Genomic DNA, 25,084 nt, shown 5'->3' with positions numbered 1-25,084 from the left:
TCACACAACGGAGGGGAGGAGTGAACTGCCTCTCTGTCAAGAAGGGATCTTGTGTCAGAGCTCCGGCACCAGGGGCCAGGTCCAATGCTGAGCTCTGTGATACCTAACTTCTTAGGTGCCTGGCCTCCATAGCTGAGTTGATCACCTCTGCTCCCTATCTGAGTCCTGTGAAGGGTGAGAATGAGAGACACAAAAGCCAGTCTGCCCAGCGGGGAGCTGCCCAGAGCTAGCGAATAGAAAATGAGCGAGGACGGGATTGTGCCTTAAATCCACCCCTTCCCGGGGCTGAGGCTCCTCACTCCACCCTACTAGGAATCATTTCCGGTCACTCTGGATTAACATCCCCGAGTGTTCTCCGGAAAACGGGCGCTTCATAAACACAGCAGGAGTCCCTCTTTCCAAGGGTGGCAGGTGTCCCCTATTATACAATATCTCCGTGGTTAGAGTATTTCCCCAGCATGTGGGAGGTGCAGTTTATTTTTCTTTCTGTCTGAGGGGATTCAAACCCCCAGCTGACTAGACACTTGACTCAGGATCATTTGGTGCTAATAGGGACAAATTTTCCAAATTTCCTGTTAAAGCTCTTCCATTTTGCATAAGAGCATGACTCGCTGGACCAGAGAGAGAGAGAGCAAGAGGTGGCATGACCCTGGGCACGTCTACATGTGCGGCAGACTGCTCGGGTGTTACTGTGCAGTCATTTAGTACTTGCTTTCTGCCACTCGCCTCGTGAATTTTAATTCTCCTGGCATGTAGAGACGAGGGTTAGAGAGGGCCCTTACCCAGAATAAAACCTAGCATAAAGCCGGGTGGTTAGGGCTGAAGGGTGGGTTTGGCAGAGATAGGAATCAAAGCAGGGTCTACCACATCCTGGAAGAATATACTAATCAAATCACTGAGCTGGGGCTGAGACTGGTAGCACTACCACTGCCTCTCCGAAGCCTGTGTTTTCAAAGTGGTGTTGGTCCCTACATTTTTGCAGAGCCCAATTGGTTGCATGTTCCAAGAAGCCCTACAGGATCGATAGGCCCTTCAAGAGGGGAAGGTGGAACTTTTCCCCGGGGGAATCATGCCTGATTTCTGCATCCAGATTGGACTAAGTCTTCAGGTAGGCACTGAGCTGTGCAGACCTGTTAAGCTGGAGGCACTTCTGGATATGCAGACAGGGAAAATATCAGTCATCTACAGAGGTGTTCAACGTCATGCTGAAAATTGAGGTACCTATGGAGGTTATGCAACTTTAGGGTTAGGAGGCACCCAGGCAGTGATTTTGAGCATCTACATTTTAGACTTAAGCAGATGAATTCACTACAGTCCCTTTTTGAATCTGTTTTGAGGCCTCTCCCACTGCATCTAGGAATTAGGGAGTTACAGCTGGATGGACATAAGGGAAGCCAGGACCAGGCAAGTACTTGGTTGGAGATGTGTTGGTGCTGATACCTGCTCATTTGATAGCATCCCTGCAGAGACTTTGTTTTTCTGGAATGACCCTGACAAGCTGCAAGCTCCCAGACCAGGAAGGTACCATCAAGATCCCAAAGTGTGGCTATGGTTAGATCTATCCAGCCCTTGCAAGTTATGGGGAAAAGTAGGACTTCCCTCAAAGAGAGGGAAAAAGATAGTGAGTCTTACCAGAGATGTCAAGAGCAGAACCTGGACTGCACGCTGCCCTGGCTTCCTCTCCCCCTACCGCACACTGCTGCTGGGCGTCCCTCCGAGCTCTGCCGAGCAGTCGGCCGCTCAGCTGAGCACAAGAGCTGCTCCAGATCAGTTGTTACACTGTTCGGAAAGGAGGAACATAGCTGCTGGCCTACTGCCTGGGAGCGAGGGGCCAGCTGGAGACTATCGTTAGCGTAATAGGCTCCATAATAATAGGACTGAGGTTGCTGCCCAGCAGGAAATGGCTCAGCTGATCAGCATTCAGCTGCAGCCTGGGCGGGAGGGAAGGAGGTGGCACCTGGTTAGCATCTTTCTGGAGGAAGGGACAGCTCAACAGGAGGCAGTGAAACAGCTGAAAGGAATGTGTCCCCCTAGGTAACTGCCTGCCATGCCTGCAGGGTAGAGCCACACCACTATCTAGCACCCGAGCATCCCATGAGAGGTGGCGGGAGCTGGGCGGCCTCTCTCCCGGGTGCTGCAAGTAGGACATCCATAACGGAGATACTCAGTTATTTTCCAAAACCTAGGGTTTAGCCTTTTTAGCAGCAAAATTCTTCCACAACACATGCAGCATCCCTTCATGTTGGTCTTTGTGCGTGTCTGTAGTGTAAAGCTAAGGATGATTTTAAAACAGAAAGACAGCTTAGCTATGATTCACAAAGCTGTGCTGTGGACAGTGGACGATGCTCTATTTAGAGACTGCTAACTGCTAACTATTGATTCCCCATGCCTGGAGAACTCGCCAACGGAATATTTTCCTCTAGAGTGAAAATCTGAACAAATGTACATTTGTGCACTGAAGAAAAATATCCTCTTTTCCCATTCAGTGTGAGCTCCAGAGTGAGCTTTTAAAATCCACGGATTCCACCCTTCTCATTGTTGTCTCTGTCTTTGTTTTGTCCAAGACTGAAACCCTGCTACAGCAACTTGATTTTGAAGGCTAGATCCTCAGCTGGTCTCAGTGCAGTACCTCATGAGTTTCAGTGGATGCCAGTTTACACCAGAACTTCATCTGGTCCAAGGATGATAATGAACATCTCTGGATCTGATGTAGGTTTTAGAAGGGTACAAAGTAACCTCTGCATTTTAACTGTGCATCTCACATCACAGGCTTTTGTGAGGACTGTGTGCATCTAAAAGAAATTTGCATTGCAAACATGAAGGGCTTACGTAAAATGTTAAGAGGCTATGTCCATGAACTGCTACATCTGTGTTGTTTTCATCCTTTTTCTTTCAGAAATCTTTGAGCTGGAGGTGAATGAAAATGTGCAGTTGGCTGTAAGTGATAGGCAAATGCCTAAAGTAGAGTACATGGAAATCAAGATAGATGATTACAGTAAGTCTGTCTGTCTCTCCTTTTTTTTAATGTTATTGCTCTGAAACGGTACAGTCATCTGAACTAGATTGGCAGGGGAAAAAATGACTTTGGCTCTCAATTAAGGCAGCCACTTTGGGCAGCTCTGCGTCCGTACACTCTGTGTAGAAGGAAGTCATTACGAGAACAGACAGAAGGAAAAAGATAAATATAACTTTTATCTTTTAAGAAAAAAAAACACACTGGGAAATGACATGGTGTGGATCTGCCTCTAATGCAAGAGGCAGTATCTCCAGCCAGGCCTGTTTATTATTGAAGATAAGTTTGAAACGGTATGTTGCATGTGTTTTTTAGCTCCAAGTGCAGCAACCTCTTACTACAAAGCAGTAAATTGCAGTGAATTGAGCAGTAATCACCAATGGGGAAACAGCTGTGGTAAAGACTTTCAGTCTCAATAATGAAAACTTTTCCATGAAAACCACATGAAGTGTTAGAAACTGGAAGAGAAACGAAAGTTTAAAGGCAAAAGCATGAGCAATAGAGAAGAATGAGTCTTAGAGCTGTTTAAATTAGCATCTTTTTTTTTTTTTTTTTTGGTGCCACTTCTTAATTAAGTATTCTCTCCACATCTATCTGCAAAAGAGGGGGAAAAGTAAAGGATGGGAGCAAAGATACCAGCAAATATACCAAGTAGATGTAGTTAGGGCCTAAAAGTCCAAATATTCCCTACCAGCTTCCTTTCCTGAACCTGCAGCATTTGTAAGAGCATGTTTTGTTACATGCGCATATGTGCAAAAAACCCTCATTCAAATTCTCCCAAATGTTTAATGGTTCCCGGCAATCCTCCTCTCTGCAGATACTTGACAATTCTGAAGAAGCAACCAAGAAGGCAGGTCTGAAAATGTGGCCATTAACATTTTCCTTGTGATTGGAGTAATTGAGGACTAGTGTAGGCAGAGTAATATAATACATACCTTCAGATATGATATGGAATGACAGTAAGCTATAAGGTATGCTGGAAAGGGTGTTACTTACTGGGTGCACCTACACAAGATGCTTTACTGTGTATTAGATTAATCTAATGCACAGCAAAGCATCAGCATCTACACACGCACAGGACTTACTGCACAGTAAATTAGCCTAATGCGCCATTTACTAGTACCGACAAATACAGGCACTAGATTAATGGCTCATTAGCTACTGTGCAGTAGTGCATGTGTAGATGCTGACAGGGTACAGTTTGCTCCCGCTCAGCTTAGGCAACAGGGGAGGGAGCTGACTGCAACTGTAGCGCTGCTCACCTCCTGGCTCTCCCCAAGCATGGGAAGGGAGCAGAAGCCGACGTGCTGCGCCTGCAGCAGCAAGGCTGAGGAGACAGAGAGCTCCCCGCTGCCTGGGCCTGGGGACAGCTGGGAGCTGAGCAGCGCTGGGAGCAAGGATATAACACTGACAACAACCTGTCAGTAATATCCAGCTCTATCCAGGTTGCTTGAACCATCTCCTGATTATAGTTTGCATTTATTCCAAACAATTCAAGAGTTGTTGCTAAAATTCTTAACGGCAAATGTTGTCTGCTCTGGCTCACTGTGTGTACACATACGTATGCATGCACACGGGCATTTGTGTAATACGAGTAGACAATAACCATGTGGATGTTTTCATGTTCCCTCGCCGCGTTTCCCACAATCTGCCCAAAAGGCTGAATGGGACCCAGAACAGCGCCTGCCATGTTTATGTGTCTTTAAAATCAAGGAGCTGTCTTTTCCATCGATCCAGTTTGCAGTCCATTAGCATTCAGATGGAATAACTAATTAGACTGAGTGTCAGAAAATGACTGCAAAACAGACCACTTAAACCTGGTGGTTAATCTGTGTATTAATTCTATTGAAACTGGTGCTAATACTGATTTAATTGCTGCACCTTCGGTCATCTGGACTGTAGTTAATGTTTTGAAAACAAATGAGCTTTTGTGCATATAGAAAGTATTGACGTGAAAGTATATTCTCATACCAGCGTGTGGCCAAGAAGAGCATATAGCTGCAGTTAAAGTTCTGGCAAGTGCCGTAGCACAACTTGGAGCTAACTCACCTCTTTCTTACACTAATTTGACATCAGTGTAACTTCATTGACATCAATTGAGTTACCTCCTGATTTATATTATACCAGAGTAAGTGAGATCAAAATTGGACCCCTGAAATTTAGGATTACAAGGGAAATCCTGTAACTGTCTTTAAACCCCTAAATCAAGAAAATCTTCCATGCCATCGACTATGTTTTATTTGGCATTTATAGCCTGCTTCCTCTTAAACTATCCTTTTTCACTCCTTCCTCCCTCCCCCACCACCCAATAGTATTGATTCTTGGCTATGTCATTCATCCAGCTGCCTAAAGGGAAAATTATAGCTTTTGCCAGATATTAATTGCATGTTGTATAAGTGATGCCTGACTGAACAGGTCACGCTGCACTCTAGGTTTAAATTTCTTGTCACCGTGGTTATTACAACGAGAGCCGTATTCTTGACAACACATATCTTTCTAGAATGTTATTTATCAGAGTATCTTATGAAATGTCATTTTATTCCTGTTATACGACTATAACACCATAAAAATCTATTATAGTTATGTTGACATTTCCGTACTAAAACTATTTTATTATCTGTTGCTTTTGCCTAGAACTGCCATTGCAAATCTTAAAACCGGCAACCTTTGCAGACACTGTGCACTACCCTTTGCTACTGGTTGTGTAAGTTTTCTTTCTCTTTTTTTCTTTAGCTAGAGTACACTAGTGCCTAGAATCCTCCACCAACACCAGAGCCCCCTTTTTTCCAACAAAGTTTCAGTCTACCATTTAGATCCTCAGCCCCCTCATACCTAGCCTTAGTGGCAATGACATTCTACAGGTACATAAGTTGCTGCTCCTGGGCATGGGCACTGCAACACTGCCTGGGTCTTGATAGTGTTGAGACGCTTGGCCAACCACAAGGCTAAGGTTCCTCAAGATGTATAGTCAGTGCATTCTTCCATCCAGCTTATGTGCAGGGCAACAGCTGGTAGGCACCCTCAAAGCACACACAGAGGGGAGTGTTATCAGTCCTCTCACTTTACACCCTGTATCCTAGTTCATATATTCATAGATGGTTAGGGGCTGGAAGGGACCTTGCAGATCATCGGGTCCAGCCCCCCCGCTCTAGGCAGGAAGACAACGGGGGTTAGGTGACTCCAACCAGGTGACTGTCCAGTCTTCTTTTGAAAACCTCCAGGGTAGGTGATTGCACCACCTCTGGAGGGAGTTTATTCCACAGTCTGGACACCCTGACTGTGAAGGAGTTTTTCCTGGTATTAAGTCTGAAGCGGCCTTCCAGGAGTTTGTATCCATTGGTCCTGGTCTTCCCCGGGGGTGTCCTAGTGAACAGTTGTTCACCAAGCTCCTGATGCACTCCCCTGATGTAGCGGTAAGACACTATCAAGCCCCTCTCAACCTTCTCTTCTTTAGGCTAAAGAGGCCCGGGTCCCTCAGCCTTTTCTTGTATGGCTTGTCTTGCAAGTCCCTGATCATACAGGTGGCTCTTCTCTTGACCCTCTCAAGTTTTTCCATGTCCTCACTGAAGTGCGGCATCCAGAATTGGACACAGTACTCCAGCTGCGGACTCACCAGTGCTGAGTACAGTGGGACTATCACTTTCTTGGTTTTACATGAGATGCATCGGTTGATGCATGCCAGCATGTTGTTTGCCCTGCTGACCACCGCCTTGAATTGATGGTTCATGTTCATGCGATGGTCAGTCATTACCCCCAGGTCCCTTTCGGCCATGGTGCAAGTCAAGCTGTCACCACCGAGCCTGTCTGTATGTTGAGAGTTGTTTGCCCCCAGATAGAGCACCTTACACTTGGAAGTGTTAAACTTCATCTACTTAGTGAAGTGCTTGCCTTCTAGACCCAGATTCAAATCCAACCTCTGCCACATTTGGAATATGGTCTCAGGCCTACATTTTGCAGCTCTTAGGAAGGTGCCCATATCCGTTGACTATAGGGGATTCTGAATTATAGCTCTCTCCATCTCTCCTGTAGATCCTGATCTGCTTTACATTCATAATTAAATAGTCACTGAAGATAGAGTCAATTGTTATTATTTTCCCTTCTCTTTCCCTAATTGAGTGGTTGGTGTTTGAATATGGGAGAGTCAGATACTGATCTCTGCTTTTTAGATATGAAAGTGGGACAGCTTCTATAGGAGAGATTGAGAGAGACCACCCTAGAATATGTCATCCAGTGTCATCCAGTGTCATTCACCCTCCTGAGAGCTGGGAGGATGCACATTTGAGCCATTTCTCCACCTGATTTGAACCCAAATAAGGTAGAGGAAGGGATTAAACCAGGTCTCCCATATCAAGGACCTTTAGGGTTTGCTGCATCTCATCACCAGCATGCCTAGGGAAACATGTTCTCAAACACCCAACCACACATACCTACTCACACATGCTGGGGCCATCCCTTGTAGCTGCTTTCAAGCACTGTAGAGACTGTGGTCTTGAGAGCAGCCACAAGGAAATGTCAAAGGTGCACTTCTCAGTTTGGTTACAAGTGGGTGGGCAGGGCATGTTGGGAGCACCCTCCTCAGCCAGACCAGTGCTGCAGCATAGACACACTCTCAGAATTAAAGAAAACTCAAACATCTTAACATCAAGCTATTCCAGGTTTACAAAGAAGCCTTAAAACAGTGGGCTGCCTTCCAGAGAATTCATCAAGAGAAATTTCAGCAAGTAGTTCACATTTACCACCTGCTGCTATTTTCAGTGAGACCAGGAAAGAAGTGCAGAGTAGAAGGAGTAGAAACAAGGGATTTCCTTAAAAGATCTTCAGGTAGGGCTTCAGATAGGGCTTTCTCTGAACAATTTCTATCAGCTCTCCACCACATATAATAATGTCAGCTCCACTCCACTCTTCCAAACTGGTCAGCAGTTTTTTCAAACATATCCATAAACCCTTTAAATTGCCCTGGGCAAAAATGGACAGAGCCTTACCAAGCATTTGCTTTAAACCCAGCAGAGAATTGCAAACTCAGTTTTTCTCAGCAGTGCAATTAAGTGCAGGAGTCATTTTTTGTAACCTGTATCTGCCCCATCCCACCTCCCTGGCATGAATCCTCAATTAGGAGGCATAACTAGGATGTGTTTAGGTCCTGGGCAATGACAGTTGCCAGGCCAACAGAGGTGACTGTCATTTTTGCACCCTCTTTCAGGCCAGTTCACGCACACCTAGCTATAGTAATATTATAATTTCTTAGAATTCTCTTGACAGGACTGGCTGAGCCCACCCATGTTCAAACGCTGCATTGCAAGATGTGTTGTCTTCCTTCTAGACTGTACTGGCAACTTAAAAACACTGGGAGCAAATTAGATGTGCAGCACCCTGCTGCAACTCATAGCGCTTTGCAGGAAGCGCCTTGAGTTACAGCAATCCCCTGAACCCAACAGATATTTTTGTTGGGGTTGGGGGATGAATCAAGCTACATTTTGGAGTGACTGTGTGTCTGCAGCTGCTCTCCCCTAGCCTCGCCCCTCTCCCTTCCCAGCTCCCATGCTGTCTTCAGAATGGGAAGGGGAAAGGGCCGAGGGAGCCCAGTCTGGGGTTTGCCCAGCCTGTGCTGTAGAGTGCAGTGGGTGGATCAGCCCGTGCCACCCTTTAATGCAGGCTGGGTAAACCCCAGAAGAGACTCCCTCCCTGCCTTCTCCCCCTCCCATTCTGAAGGGAACACTGGGGACAGGGCTGGGCTTCTTCAGCCCCGCTTCTGGCATGCACTGGCAGATGTTAATGAAAGGCTCTGCTTTGGAGTACCTTCATCTGAACCCTCATATAATGAGGGTTTAGATTGTCACGTGATCAAGCATTTTTAAAGTGCTCTGCAGCCATGCACTTCTGTCACTGCATGGATGTAGAGCATTTCAGGGGCCCAATCACATGACAAACCATTACTTCTGTTAGCACCTTTAAAGTACTTACTGTCTATAGTGAGCTGCTTGCACAATAACTTCCACATATAGTTGCCCTGCCCTTTGGTTCTAGAAACAGCAGTGTCTAAGCCACTTTGACTAGCAACAGAGTACCCTACAGGCTTTCAGGATATCCTGGTTGCTCAAGTCACATGCTCCAAGTGCCCCAGTGTCCTGCGCTTGCACCATCACATTGTATCCCTTCTCCTGCAGAGTATCAGTCAGTGGCCTCTACTTGGACAGCTTTTGCTGCTAGTTTTTGCAAAAGCCTGCCATCCATTTTTGAAGGGGATGATCATAAACCTGAGATTTTCCAAAAATGCCTGAAGAATCAAGGGGAAGTATTAGATGAATTTAGAAAAATCTTCATAGGTCTTCCATGGCTTTCCTGTGTCATACTGATTAGCTGTACTTTCAAGTACAGATTCACTTTGCCCAGAGACAGGGGTCTGATAGAGGAATGAAGGAGGCAATTACTGCTGAATACCAGAATACCATCCTGCCTGCAGCTTCCCTTGACGAAGGGCAAAACCACTGCAATAAACATGCCGTTACATCACCAAATTATCTTGCAGAAAATGTACTTCATTATACAAGTGCTTGAGAAAGATTGGTACTCATCAAGCTAACAACACTTGATTAGGCTGCCTCTGAACCTGGATGTGTCTGGTCGTTTGTTGAGTCAATGCAAACAACTAAAGTCACATGCACATTAAAAATGCGACAGGCTTTTTTTTCCTCCTGTCTCTGGGAACTCACAAACATGGCTGCAGTGGGTACAAGTGCCAGGACCCCCTAATCATTTAGCACAAACTGAACAACGTCTTTTCCCCTGGCAGCCATTTCCTCTTTTTTCTGCTTGGAACAACAGAGTTGAAGAAAGTGTTCAGCTTAGTTGTGGCTGCTGGTTCATGCGATCCTGCGTATTTCTCATGACGTTTGTAAGACTGAGACTGCTTCAGAGAGCAGGCAATGTAATGCAAGGACCTAATCTGGCAGAGAAAACTGCATGGTTGGACACCAGAAAAAACAGCTGGGTTAAGGACATGAGAGTGCATGGTGTCTCTGCTCTGCCTTGCAGGCTTAGGGGAGCCCCCGTTCATTTGGGCACTGTACCCACTCACTGCAGCCAGAACCGGACAGGTTTTGAAGTCCTTTGTCTGATCATCTGTTTTTCTCTCTTTTAATTTGCCTTTCTGTTCTGCCTATTTGAAACAATAGTGGCACCAAACAAGTGACAACCCCATCTATAGATACTAGTCCACAGTCCTCCGAGTCTGTGGGACTGAGGGAGCCCAGGCCCATGTGGTGTGGGGGTGCTGGTATGGCACTGCTGGTTCATTTGCAGCATTTGGGGGGGAGCTTGCAATGTGACAAAGCGAGGTGCAGCGCAGCGGGGTATGGGCTTGCAGCACAGGCCTCCAAGAGAGGAGAAACCTGTGGTGGCTGAAGCAAGGAGAGCTGGAAGACTAGTGCCTAATCACAAGACAGAGTGAATGGATGTAGGTTCCTCTCCCCAAACCTTTCTGTAATGCATCTTTACAGCTCGCTTGCCAGAACCCTCACCAACACGCCAGTCCACCCCACCACCACCAGCAAAATGAGTCTCTCCAGACCAGAGAGATGGAAGCAAGAGAAGTCAATGTAGGCTGAGGTCAGCACTTCAGCTGGTATCAACTGACATCTCTCTGTTGGCATCTGTGGCACTCCTCCAAATTTTACTTATCCATGGACCTTACCCAATATTTCTGTACACATCCTACTTTGATGAAGTGCTCAGACATTAATGATGGCTGCTCCAAGAAAATGTAAGGCAGGTAAATAGCTAGAAAACCCTGCTACAGCCTACACCCCACCATCAGACACCTGCGTATCAGACTTCTCTGTCCCTATATAACCTGAAGGCAGATTACCAGGGACTCTCTTCTAAACTCTATCACCATATAATGCACATAGCACCAATGCAGGTTGGTCTTCCAATTGTCTTGTAAATAGATTATAATTGTATAACCATGTTCTAGCCCAGTGTGATTGCTAATCTTGGCATTATTCATTAAGAATACATAAGATAAATTTGCTCAACATCTGTTCCTGCTTCAGGGATGGAACGCCTGGCAGCCAGAGCGTGACAGAAAAATTTGAAGTGAATTGGGAAAGCGTGCTGGTCAGCTCCCACAACGCAATAGTCATGAAGTTTGATGGCCGCGGAAGTGGATTTCAAGGGACTAAGTTGTTACACGAAGTTAGAAGAAGACTGGGCATTTTAGAAGAGAAGGATCAGTTGGAAGCTGTCCGGTGAGTGACACTGTGTGAATAGAAGCAAAGAGCATTTGTAATGAGAATGTGTTTTAAAAGGCTCTTTGCTTTGATCCAGACACTAGAAAATACCTTTTAAATGAATACATGCACCAATTCAACCATGCTTCTCATGTGTGTGAGTGCTGTTTCACAATCAGTTGAAGCCACGTGCTGAATAAAGAGCATGAAACTCTTTGTGCACATTTCCCTAGGGGCAATGGAAGGTCACTATGTAAGGACTGCATGTGTTCCCATGTTGACATCAGTAGGGATTAAGGACAAAGGTCTGTTTTAAAATATTTGGGAGAGGAGGCTAAGAGAGGTTCATTCTTAAGTGTTCAGGTTTGGATGAAGCCCCACTGCAATGCTAAAAGAAGGACCAGCTTTGAGGCCTTAACACTGCTTCACAGCCTTCCTGCAAAACAGTTGCTGTAACGCAAGACAAGAGCTGGTCGCAATAACCTATTGCTGAGTTCAAGCCAACTTTCTCAAGGTTAATCATCTAGCACCGGGCTGTCTATGGGCTGCATCCAAGCCCTGAAGGGTTGACTTGTGGTCTTGGAGCTCCTGGTCTGGGAGCCATTTCCCCCACCACTCCGGCTGCTGCAGCCACTGCAGCCTCCAGGTTCCTCCTCCTGTTCCCACCGCCTACTAGGGCTGCGCAAAATTTCACCGAGTGTTTCGTTTCAAAGCTGTTTTGACGCGTTTCGAGCTCGAAGCAGCAAAATCGAAACAAAACAAAAATCTTTGAAACAGCTTTGAAACGAAACGATGGCACTCAAAACATTTTGAAACGTTTCGAGTTTCGAAGCCTCCCGGTGGCGGGAGGCAGGGGAGAGCCAGGGCTGTGCTCCAAGAGGCTCTGCAGCCCCATGGAGCTCAGCCCGGTGGCAGGAGGTGAGCAGAGCCAGGGCTGTGCTTCACCTCCTGCTGCTGAACTGAGCTCCATGGGGCTGCGGAGCTGCTCGGAGCACAGCCCTGGCTCTCCCCTGCTTCCCACCACCGGGCCGGACAAGAGGAGGCTGCCATTGCTGCCTGGGGCCAGCAGCAGCATCAGTCTTCCCCGGTGCTGGGCGCAGGCTGCACCCAGCACCAGTTCCAGGTGGCAGTGGCAGTCTCCAGTCATCTAGCACAGATCCGGGGGCCTGTACCCCCAGGAGGAGTCCATCACAGCCCCGCAGCCCTCCATGGGGTGTGAGCCCCCAGATCTGCATGCTGCCAACAAGTGTCATGAGTTTTGCTTTTTGAAGTTTGAGGTGCAGTTTCTGAGAAACCTCTGCACCTATCTCCTTGAAACTTGGCAGGATTCATGTCCTCAGAAAGGGCTACCGTCCCTGTAATTTTCATCCAAATCAGGGAAGAAATGACACCATCAGAGTTGCACCTGGATAGCAATTTTCGTATTAGTTTTGCAGGTAGTATGTTGTGCTGCAATTGTCCAGTCATAATTAACAAAATGTATGAGTTCATGTGATGGTTTCAGGTTCACAAGAGATATGTTCTGCCTGATGTACCTGAAATAGTCCGTTATCTCGCCCTAGGTCAAAGGACAAAAAAGACCAAGCATATGTTAATAGAGAGCTGCTCAAAAGCAGGAGGCATCAGCATGAATTTGGGCTGCATAGTCATTGTAATGTAATCACTTGTAGATAATGCAGTCATCTGCAGCTCAAGGTGATGAAATCTTTAAGCCCAGCTCTGACATCATGTGTTTCCTATAGCTAAAGGCAGGATGTTTTTTTAACTGAATATTTCTTATCTATTTCATATTTTAGGACAATGTCAAAGGAACATTATATTGATAAAATGCGAGTGGGTGTATTTGGGAAGGTAAACATTTCCCATTATTCATACTCTGTTTTAGCTTGCTGGTATACTTAACCTTTTGGGATTAATCTTGATTTACTAAGTGGCATGTGTGTGCTGAGTTTTTTTTAAGATAGATTGCTTGATGTTTGAGATTGTAAAGATTGCATCCAACGATTCATCAATGTCTCCTTTCAACTTCGCTTGAAAGGGACGCTCACACTAACTATTTGTCAGGAAAATGTTGTCAGGTACTTCATTATTTTTTATGTGAACTTTCACTTAATTTTCAACGTGTCTTTTACGGATTGTGGGTGCATCTGGCTTGTATTGTACAAATGTGAACAAAGCTATTGATTTCTGAGCTGAATCACACCACGGTGTGTGGAGAGCTGAGAAGCATTAATTGCAAAATGCATGCTATTGGACATTAGATAGAGGGAGCGTTGGGGGAAATCATTGTTGTAATAGATGTATAGCAATAGGAGGTGAGGAGTACTGAACAGCTAAGAAAATCCCTGTATCCAAGTTGTTTGCAGGCCAGTGCAGACAATAAGCTGCTAATGTCAGTTCTCAGTCGGCACCGTTTCAAAGGGAGCGAGGGAAGACATGGCTCCTGGATTTGGAATTGATTCATTGCATCAGATAGGAAAGATAAGCCCGGATGATACTGAGATGACAGCTCTGCAGACCTGGCAAAAGACAGAGGCCATATTTAAACCTGTGAACGTAGGTCCCACTTGCAGGCAGATGTGTGAGCTACTTTGCTCACACGAGCAATCCCAGATTATTCCTCACTTAGAAATAGCCCGCAGAAGTACGTCTGGGGAAAGAGGGGAGTTTTCATAGGGGGACCAAGGGAGCTGCCCCCAAACATGCAGGTTCCTCAGGGGCCAAAAACAGGCATGACTGGAGCCCCTGTGCCTGCTGCATTATCAGGACCTCCCGATGGGCACTGCTGTCCCCAGAACCCTTTGAGTCAGTGTGCCCAATGCATACGATGTGCCTACAGCCTCTGCGCAGTCAGGACTGAAGAGGGGTGTGATGACCCCTCTACAAGAGACAGTCCCCTCCGTGCAGATCAGCAGGGGGGACAACTGGGACTCTTGAGATAGTAACTCCCATGCATAAAGTCTTCCTTACTGTATCATGGAGCCAAAGTCATTGTGCTAGGTGCTGTACAAACAATTACTAAATGTTTAAAAAGCTACAGGGCCAGGCCAAGCACAAGGCCAAGCTTGCATTTTTTACCTGGGCCAAAACTGACCCTGAAGCAAAGTGGCATATTTGCCTCCCAGGGCACTGCAAGAATCAGACTTCCTGACTGGGGAGCTGCAGCAAGGGCCTGGGACCCTGTTTCCCAATCGCTGGAAAACACCACGGGGCCCAGCTGCACGCAGCTGTGTGCGACGCCAGCAGGTTTTTGGCACATTGGGCCTCACTGGTCCCAGCGCATCCCAAGTGACTGGTAGGTAAGCAGCCTGGAACAGCTCTTATTTAGTGATCATCCTGCTCTCCTGAGCCTTGCCCTACCACTGTGTTGTGTGGTGTAATGATGTGCACACCTTAGGGCCAGGCTAAGGTCCTATCAGCTCATCCCCAGTGAATCATACCTTTGTCCCTTGGGTGCCATCTGCTCTGTTGTCCTCTGCAGGCATCACTGTATTTGCCAGGAGTGTGCAGAGGTATGATCCGTAACCAAGAGTTTGCCAACAGACTTCTGCAGTTGTAGAGGCACTTGTACCAGCTACGCAGCACTCCCAGCATAGCTTGCTTCTCGCTTAGGCATGGTATTACTGGTACACCTTTGCCAGTATGGTTACAATCCAGACTTAGGAGTGCTTCCCAGGTATAAGGTATCCAGGTTGTAGCCATATTGGTCTAGAGGAAAAAGCAATCAGGGCTCATGGTAGAGGTGATATCTTTTATTAGACCAAAAAGATTTTTGCAAAAAAAATTCTTTAATTGGAAGTTTTCAGGCACAAACACCCTTCATCAGGCATTGGATAAAAGATTGTAAAAGTTCTCCTGGGTAGAAATTAAAGTTCATCTATAATAGGATTTCACAGAGGAGTCAATAGATGGAAAGCTCCTCTGGGCAGGCAGTTCTTAGCTGGTAAGGAGTCTCTCAGCTCCCAGGCATAGTGCACTCGTACTCCTATTCCAGAAGAGTGCTTCTCTTGTAGACAGCCTTTGAGTCCAGGCTGCGGGCACATCTTTGTTTGTACAACCCCTAACACAATGAGGTTAGCGCCTCGAAGTGCTACCACAACGTAAATAGATATAGCAGTGAGAGCAGGTAGTGCTTTTTTCATCAGACACAATGGGTTAGTAAACCTCAGTTATCCCAAGTGCTACACCTTAGCAAAAAATGATGCAGTGCCATTTTCATGCTGATTAATGTCTGCAATGATTGTGGTGGTGCCCGGCAGTCTTGCATGCCCAGGTAACATGTGGCTGTTTGTACTCTAGGATTACGGTGGCTATCTGAGCACTTACATCCTTCCGGCTGGTGAAGAGAACCAAGTGTTCGCATGTGGAGCTGCTCTTTCCCCACTGACAGATTTCAAATTATATGGTAAGCCAAACTCCTCCAGGCTCCCCAAATACCAATTCCTGGCAGCTAATAACCATCCTCTAAACATGTTTACCTTGCTGTATTTCCTAAGACTGTACCTTTGGGTCTCCTACTGCATGCTGTGTTTGTCTGGTTGGGCTGGACTGTAAATCCTTTATTCCCACAGACTCAGACAGTCTAACCCCTGACTTCAGCGGGCTTACTCGCAAGGCCTCAAATTCAGCTGTCGCGTGGCTCTTTATGACAGAAATCATGTGTCCTTTTGTCTTGCACACGCTGGGTGCCAACGCAAAGTGCAGCCATCCACAGCTCTGACGGTTCACCAGCTCCAAGCTGTCGCTCCTCCTGCAGTACCCCATTAATGCAGAAATGGCTAAACAGTAGAGGAGATGCATACAAGTGTGAGAGAAACACAACCCAGGAGACTTTTGAAAAACTAGAAAATATCTCAGGCTTACTGCTGCTCTGTGCACCCCCATTGCAATAGCTGGAGTCAAAGTTGATAAGGGCAGTCAGAGCTTTTGGACTAGAAATTCCTCCAAACTGCTTCATGCTGTTACACATTCAGAGCCAGGTTTGGAAAGCTGCCTATGGTCGTTTGGGCAAATGAACAAGTCTGTGTAAAGCCATGTCACACCAGATGCCTGCAGTGCAAAGAGTATGGGCCTATATTCAATTAAGTGCCTAAAATAAGGTCGTACAAAAAACTAGAACTCTTGGTTCTAAAATGATACCTTTTATTAAACCAACTGGGAAATGGCAGGAAAAGTGTCCTTTTGCACAGAGGGACAGCCTTCCATCTTCAGCTCCCTCTGCAAAAATGAAGTTTATTTCCTACCTCTGGGGACTTTTTAACCATCTTGTACCATCTATACTTTTCCCAGAGCCTGATAAGGGACCTTGAGCCCGAAAGCTTGTAGAAAAGGACAGTTTTCTCGCGATTTCCCTGTTGGTCTAATAAACGGTACCATTTTGGAACCCAGAGTTCTAGTTTTTTGTATGTCTTCTGGTCTCAGTCCAACACAGCTACCAAGTACACCCCTGCAATAAGGTCTAACTTCAGTCTAAAAAGCCTAGGTCAGTGCATGGGCAGGCCCTGTGCCTTCAGAGTCGCATTGGAAACATCTCAGCTGCTGGGGCCTTTCTCAGGGTTAGTCCTTGTAGAATTGGGGCCTGCTTTACAGTGTTACACTGGGGAGGACTGGAACAGCTCACGGTTGCTCCTGCCAGCCCACTGGGGACTCGCAATTGAGCTCTTTTTCCAAAACTCCAAGGAAGCTAGGTTTATGCCTGTTCATTCAAGGAAGAGATGATTGCAGGCCACCTTCTAGACCTGTATAGCTATTTTCCTCCCTGCCAGAAGGCACAGCAGCCTCCCTCTCCCCTCTTGCCTGCCCAAGAGGGAATGGAGGGATGTGTGTGATTATCCCCCATGTTGCCTGGGTGTAAATCAGAAGAAAGTCCACTAGAGTCGATGGTGTTTGAACCATGCAGTGCAACCTTTACTGAAGTCGCCGAGAAGTGTTCCATTGCATTCAAGGGAAGCAGAATTGAACCCCAAATGCTGTTAATGACCTTTTCCAAGATAGGTCTGATTATGTTTCATTGCATTCAGGAAGCGATAATTTAGCCACTGGAGAGCTCTGCTAACAGCTGGGAGTACACACTGATAATGAAAAATGGTGTAGGGGATAACATAGCAGGTGTCTATGATGGGGCCTTGGAGTTGCAGACTTGTTTTGACAATATCTTTATTAGAATGAACTTGTTCTCCCCATCAGTGTGATCACAGATTGATTTGCTAACTAATTCTTCACAGTTTTCTATTACATTACATACATTATCTTATGAGGAAAGCTGAGTTAAAAAATGTGGCTTTTATTTTTTTAACAGTTTGATGCAGCACACTGTGCAATCAGGTAAAAACAGTTTGTTTTCTTTATTTCTTTTCTAGCTTCTGCCTTTTCTGAAAGGTACCTGGGGTTACACGGGATCGATAACAGAGCATACGAGGTAATTGCACAGGGTTGAGAACAGAGCTTTGAATTAGTGTCTACTTCTGTGGTAAAATATAGATATTCCTTTAACTCCGTCTCCTCAGTGCCATTGGGTCAGAGGGGGACACAATGGTGCCGAATAGTAGAGCCATCTTCTTTTGAAAATGATTTGCCTTTAAGCCTGCGGCCCAATTAGCTTCTTTTTTCCTTCTGTAATGAGCTGTTTCCTGATGAACTGTTAACTCTCATGGTAGCCCTCTAGCTTAGCTAAACATTAACACCCCCATTTTACAGATGGAAAAACTGAGGCAGAGATGTTGAAACCACCCCTCTTCCTCCACTGGCCACATGAAACCCTGCTGCTGCTCAGCCCATTACATAGTCTTTAGTCTCTGTTTTGCTTACACCCCTATAACATGTATATTATCTCACCTAAGGCCAAGATAAGTTAAGCTTGCCTGCTGGTCACTTTGCTGCAAAATTCAGTACCGGAGCATAGCAACTTGAGAAGGTTACCAACTGCTATAACGTAGGGAGAACAGCACTGCCTCAAGATAGGCACAGATAAGGTGTTGGACACTAGTAACAGGGGCCACAGACTGCTTGGTAAGAAGGCTCCATGCTTTTACATAGACGCTGTTCAGAGTAGAACTGCTCTCAGATGATTTTCCACCTTGAGCAAGCATTGCTGTGCTTACCTTACTTAAGTCCAGGTACAGGGAGTTTCATCAGGCAGTAGGATCTCAAAATGATGTACTTCCGAGGCATGCTCAATTCTGTCCTACGAGCTTAGGAAAGGGAGAAGAAACTTCTTGTTTCTCTTGAGATGCTATAGCAGCTGCAGATGTCTGAGGCATTTGAAACCTCAATCCGTTGGGGGAAAAGGGAGAGGGTTCTCTTTCGGCAAGGGAAAAATCAATGGTCTGTCAGAGCTCAGGTTTCAGGACACACCTTAAAAGCTCCATTAAGTAGACACTGAAGTTGGGAGATCTGGAAGAGACGTATCTGTGAGATTGGGGTGTACACTGTAGAGGCGTCTTTCTCTGGCAGTTGCTGTAGATGTTTTACACTGGGTTCCTCACACAGTGCTCTGGGCGGGCATTTAAACATTTAAAGAAATTAATGTCCAGGTCTCGCTGTGAAGGGTTCAGACACAAATGGATGGATGGGTTCTCCTCCATTGTACTGCTGGAATGAATCAAGAAGCCAGAGGAGAGATTGTGACGGTACCTGCTGCTGTCCTGGCATTAAGCATAATTAAATGCTAGTCACTTTTTATAAATCACTAATTTCTGGCAAGATGCTTAATTGTACTTGCAACCTTTACCTTTGCAGATCACCAAATTAGCACACAGAGTCTCATTACTGAAAGAGCAAAAGTTTTTGATCATTCATGCTACGGCTGACGGTAAGTTAACCCACCCTTTTAGCTCAGTACATGATGATGTTTTTTTTTAATTTTTCTCAATTAAACTTGCCTTCTTATTGATACTCATCTGGTTTTACAGAAAAAATCCATTTCCAGCATACTGCGGACCTTATTGCACACCTAATTAGGGTAAAGGCTAATTACAGCTTGCAGGTACAGTATGCAAGTATTTCCCTGTTTCATATCTGAACAGTCATTTTGCCCTTTGAACAAAAAACAGATGTGCCAAAGTCAGCGTTAAAAGCTGTATTCAGCTCAGCATTAATGCTACCCGCATTGCCATACTAAGTCATATATTGTAAAGCTCTGTGTGCATATATAAACACACACACACACACACAGAGTAGCATACCTAGAGGTGCCCCAGGCACCCACTTAGAAGAGTAAAAGAATGACACCTAACACCACCATTGACCCTGTCACCACCAAGAGCACAGAACTTGATTGTTACACCCCTGTATACAAATGTACACGTGCACATGCATGCACACATACTTTTATATTGGTATTTAGGTTTGGTGTCCTTTCAGTGGGAATGAAGGGCTAGAGCCACATCAAGGATCTTGGGACAGCAACACCTAATTTTCAGGCACTCTGCTGTATACTGGAGTTCATAGCATGTGTCTTGGGTACCTGAGCTCCCTGTTCGAGGCATGAGGCCAGGCACTTAAGAACTGACAAAAGCCAGCATGGAGCTGCCTACATACCAGCCCATAGAAACACAGAGGAGAGGGGTGTGCCTTCCTCTCTTGGGATGGGATGGAGTACGTACTTTATTCTGGGGTGGATGCCTGAATTCTCTCCTGCCGTTTCTTTCCAAAACCAAAAGAGGGGACAAGCCTTTCAAAACATGGCCAGAGTTGGAGGTAGTAGTGCTGTATCATCTGCCCATTTATCCTACCATGGTGATTAGAGCTGTCACCCAAAATAGGAAGTGTACAATTTCCTACTCCTTCCATGCGACTACCATCACCATTCATTTGCTGAATACGTGGCATAATTAAATATTCAAAGTGGCACAGTTTCCACAGGAGAGAATAAGGGCTCCCACAACCTGGAATAGTGTCTTGCCTCTTTGAAGGAAGAGGTATTAGAAGAAACAAATTCCAGCTGTCTAATGAATGTCCACACAGGCGTTATTACCACTTTAACTAAACTGCTGTAAATAGAAAACTTTAATTCAGAGCTGTCCAAATGGCCGCCTGTACGCTGCATGTGGCTCCTGTGGGGTTAACCTGCAGCTCTGGGGCTACCATTCCCCGCACCGTTCCCACTGATGCCATGGTTGCTGCTACTGGAGTCTCTAGGGTCCCCTTTCCTCCTCTGTCTTTGACTCCTTGCTGCTACCTCTAGGTGACGCGGATAGTCCCAATTTAAGTAGTCTAAAGAAGCAGCCTTAAATGCCATACGAGAGCATCTGCACTGATGTTCACAACTGAATGTTGGGCTTAAGCCACAGAGGTCAGCCCTGGAAGAAGCATGGCCAAAACTATGACTTTGGCTCAGGCCCATCGTATTGTAAACCTGCTCAGCATCTCTTTGGTTCCATTGCAGATATACCCCGATGAAAGCCATTATTTTATGAGTGCGGCACTTGAGCAACACTTGTACAGGTCGGTTGTCAACTTCTTTGTGGAATGCTTCCAAGTTCAGGACAAGGTCCCGATAGTCACGCTGAAAGAAGACGAGGAGGAGGATTAGCCCTTCTGGTCCGTGCCAAGCACAAGGCCCTTCTCTATAACAATATGCAAGTGAATCCATTTTCCTGGAGAAAGAAGTGTTATGTCGTTAGCATGTATTTAAACAAAACTGAAAGCAGCCCGCCTGCTTTACAGGACAGCAACTCCTTCCTGAATGGAAGAACATTAAGCATGACGAACTCAGCAGAACCTGCTGTCAGAAGGAACCCATCATAAATGACATCACCTTTTTTGCCACAAAGTGACTTCTGGAATAAAAGACTCAAGAAATGGGACTTGAAGGACCACCCCAAGAAACCGCCTTGAGGATTAGAAGATTAGATGGCCCTTAGCATTCAAGCAATCAAGCCGTAGCAATGAATTCCACCATCTGTATCATGATTACCATAGTCAGCATCACATTGCATCAGATAAAACTTAATACATGGAAAAGATTATAGCACAATTATTTTAAAGGTATTGAAAGTACTGGTTCATACAAATTTGCCTGTTGTCTCCCATGCTTAGAAGATTCGTCATTTCCGTGGGGCATACAGATTCCCATTGTACAAAGTGTCGCTGTGGTTGCTCTGATGTTTACCTTGATGGTGTTAATTCGTTATTTACCTGTTGTTCTGTTTTCGTTTAGTCTCATGCTTATCTCAGAAGTGTCTCCGCTTGTTCTGGATGAGCGGAAAACACCCATTTCAATGATTCGATCAGTGTTTCCCCATGGGCCGGAGCCCCCAGTCTGGGGGTCATGAGAGAGTGGTGGGTGTGGGAAGTAACCCAGCAATGACGATTTTGGTACAGTCTATTGCAAAGAAAATCTTGCTCCCCCACTCCCGGCCTAGTCTTACCCCTCAAGGTCAAAGATTCTCTGTCAAAACACGCACAAAGGAACATTAAGATTATAGGCGTGTCCTTGTTATCATCGATGCATTTTTACTCTTAACTTCTACAGTGAGAGGGACACGCTTTTTTTTTTTTCTTCTTACTTTGAATAACTCATTGCCAACTGGTTGAGAGGCTGAACTAGACTATGGTAGTAGGAAGTGTATCAGAAACTTTGCAGATCATCTCATGAAGCAGTTAAAAAAAAAAAAAGGAGAGAGAGGGAAAAAAAAATCTGTTTCTTGGAATTGTTGTACGCACTGTCTGCAGCTTAGTTTTGATTTTGGTTCCAAGTCAGTGATTATTGTATTTTCAGCACTTTTAATGATCTCTTCTGCTTGCATTAGGTTTGTAAAAAAACCCCAAAAAGCAAAAAAAACCCCAAAACATCGTGTGCGTGCTTGAAAATGCTTAACCCACATTATTCTTTATGGGGTTGGGAAGCAACTTTCAAAAACCCATGTTGGAAAAAAAATTTCTATTCTCAAAAACCTTTTCATTCACTTCTGGTTGCCATATCATAAGGATTTTGGCTAGTGTCGCTCCTTGTAAAATATTCTGACCAAATGTACAGCCAGTATTAATACTGTATATTTCATTTTGTTGTATATAAAGGAATGTAAGTCAATGACTGGTCAGGTCCCCAATGCAGTATTAGTCTTGTGTTCAGCATGCATGCTATAACACTCTTTTGCTGATCAGGACCCTTTAGAAGTACTAGCTTGGCAGTATAACAATTAATGTGATTTCTTACATTGTTTTGACAGCTTGAATGTCAATGCAGGTTTCTACATTTTTACATAGTACTGTGGGCAAACTTGCATCCTGCCAGCAATGATGATGTTTCCATGGTGTTCTTTAGGAGGTCTCTGTTTTGTTTTCGGGTTTTTTTTTTCCCCTTTTCTTTTATGCTTTGAATGTTGGTTGTACTTGACCATCACGGAAGATATACTGGTAAACAGAAACAATCTAGGTTGGTTTTGGTTATTTCCTTTCATTTACAGTGCATCGACATTTTGTGAACCGGAATCCGCTTTTTCAGGCGACATGCCAAATAGACGATAAGAATGCTGCGTGTCCAGATTTTGCTACACCCAACAGGCTCAAAAGTCTGACATGAACTCGAGCTGAGAAATGTAAAAATCTGCTCTGTCCACAATCTTTTGTAGAAAGAAATTTAGGATGTGGCATGGTAGTGTTTGTTCATCCATGGAATAAAACATTATTTTACCACCCTGGGTAGCTATCTTTGTTAGCTAGTTCGATAAGGAAACAAATAATTTAGTTGCTGGATGTGCTGTTTTTAATCAAATCAAAAGCCAGGACACCAGGGTGCAGAGGCAACATACTAAAACATTTCAGCATGAAAGGAGAAAACCCACTTCTTGTTCATATTGCCAGGACATGTCTGCTGCTTTTGACGACGATACAGGAGTAAAATATATCACTTTCTCTTTCCTTGCCCTGTCTAGAAGGCAGTCAAGCAGACAGTCTCCAGGTGAAAGTGAAAGCCACTTGGTACTGCTCCTGGCCCTAAGTCTGAGAGTACATATTACAACTAGACCATGTTAAGAACATGTAAAACTTGAAGGGTCACACATTAAGGATCGTTAACAGCTGCTACATGCCCTCTCGGCATCTTAAAGTTATGCCACTTTGGGTGGTGGTTATCTTTGAGCTGTGCGACGCAGCTTGAGTTAAGTTAATTTCTGGCTGTTCACCTGGGATAAAACCACCAATCTGCAGTCCCCCCCCATATCTCAGGAGGCACTGCTCCCAAGTGGACTAGCCGTTATCCAGGACTCTTACAGCTCTGGACTGACACCTGGGGACAACCAGGCAGTAGATGAGTAAGGAGGAGGAGAAAAGGGTGAAGCAGGGCCAGGGGTAAGAGGGCATGAGGATGGGGGAGTGGGAGGGCTTGGAGAGAAGGGGGGGGGAAATTGGTGGGTGTGGAGCTGCTGGGCTGTATCTGTTCTTACTCCCAGATTGCCACCCTGCTACCCCAAACAGTCCAAGAGTGGCCCCGGGGGTCTAGAGTGCAATTTCACCCTTAACACAGATGTCCTCCATTTCTGTTCTGCTAATCTACTAGGCATAATACCTCTCCCTGTAGGGTATTCTGCTATCCTTGGATTAAAGTGAAGCACTAGGTTTCTTGCCTTTTCCCCCATCCTTAGCTGCAGCATCTGCCCAACCTGGGAAAGGCGCCTTTTGCTGCGTAAGCTCTGCTGTATTTTCCGAAGCTCCCCCAAGTTGGACGTTCTGGTTACCCCTCTGCCCTGCTCTGCCTCCCCTCCTCAACCCAAGACCAAGTGACGTACCGTCTCCCCTTCAGGTCAAACTTCTAGTTCAAGGAGAGTTTTTAACTCCAGATGCACAGAGCTTATTATTCCTTTGAAAAGATGGGGTCAGGTGCTTGCTACTCGATTAATCAGCCTCTACACACTGGGGGGGATGGGCACTGACTTCTTATTGACTGTCAAAGTCACACCGCCTCGGAGCTGGCACAGCCAGAGATTGTGCGATGCAGCCTGCTGCACTGAAATCCCTCAAGATGCATAAAGAGAAAATTTTGACAATAAAGCAAAGTGAAGCTGGACAAAACCATTGAACGCTTTTGCCAGCTGCTCAGGAAGCGAAGCTTTGTCATTGCTACGGGGCACCAAAATATTCCACTTTTCCACAGCACTCTGCTGTTTCATTAGCCTCATGCCATTTCTTAGCATTTTTATTGGCTGAGCAAAGTGAGAACCCCCCACACCTTGACAGGTGTGCCGGCTGGATGCGATACCACCAGAAGTGTTCAAAAGTAAGGGGAAACCCACAAGCAAAACCCAACTGAGTGAGCTGAAAATTAGAAAACTGGAAGGCGGGGGGTGGGGGGATGGACACCTGCAGCCCCAGAGCATCCTCATCCACCTGGAAACAGCACCATCATGTTCCCATCCTGGCTCAGTCCCACCTCCTTGAAGCAAATATGAGTTACCATAATATGAGTGCACAGCCTGCTGTGCAGGCCAAAAGGAAAGCTTTGAGGGGTGGCACGGGGGTCATACAGACCTGCTGGCAGGGGAGAGAGAGCGTGGGAGAAGGGGTGGGCCAAGACACGCACAGAGAAAGGGCATCCATGTGTTGCAGGAAGGTCCTGGAAGAAAAAGGATGGGACGGGGCACGGAGCGGGCTGGCCGTGGGAAGGGAAAACTAGCTGAATGCAGTGACCTCAGCCCACAGCGCAGGGTGCATTTGCAGAGGGGTAGCATGGCAGCTCCGTGCTCTGGGCACTGGCGGTGTGACCACCCACCAGGTGTACTGGCAGATGTTTTTAAACCGAGACCTAAATGTGCATGCCACACCAAACGTGCCCCAGTTACTGCCCCCTCCCTTGCGTTTCTCCACTGGGATGTGCTCACCATGGCATGCTCCTCTGGAGGAATGC

General features: G+C 45.9%; 1 protein-coding gene across 6 annotated transcripts in view; it reads left to right on the top strand.

Moving 5' to 3' along the window:
- Positions 1-22,880, top strand: part of DPP6 (dipeptidyl peptidase like 6) — a 737,431-nt gene extending 714,551 nt beyond the window's left edge. For all 6 annotated transcript variants that reach the window (XM_059729196.1, XM_019498918.2, XM_014609088.3 and 3 more), the window contains exons 18-26: positions 2,897-2,995; positions 5,648-5,717; positions 11,065-11,259; positions 13,038-13,092; positions 15,541-15,646; positions 17,601-17,659; positions 18,979-19,051; positions 19,152-19,225; positions 20,627-22,880. In XM_059729196.1, the coding sequence (XP_059585179.1) occupies positions 2,897-2,995; positions 5,648-5,717; positions 11,065-11,259; positions 13,038-13,092; positions 15,541-15,646; positions 17,601-17,659; positions 18,979-19,051; positions 19,152-19,225; positions 20,627-20,773 (878 nt within the window). In that variant the 3' untranslated portion in view covers positions 20,774-22,880. The remainder of the gene's footprint in view (positions 1-2,896; positions 2,996-5,647; positions 5,718-11,064; positions 11,260-13,037; positions 13,093-15,540; positions 15,647-17,600; positions 17,660-18,978; positions 19,052-19,151; positions 19,226-20,626) is intronic.
- The last annotated feature ends 2,204 nt before the right edge of the window (positions 22,881-25,084 follow it).

Source organism: Alligator mississippiensis, chromosome 5 (assembly GCF_030867095.1).
Source record: "Alligator mississippiensis isolate rAllMis1 chromosome 5, rAllMis1, whole genome shotgun sequence".
Taxonomy (NCBI): domain Eukaryota; kingdom Metazoa; phylum Chordata; order Crocodylia; family Alligatoridae; genus Alligator; species Alligator mississippiensis.
Note: the sequence above shows the minus strand (reverse complement) of the source record. Positions and strands in the feature narration are given on the sequence as shown.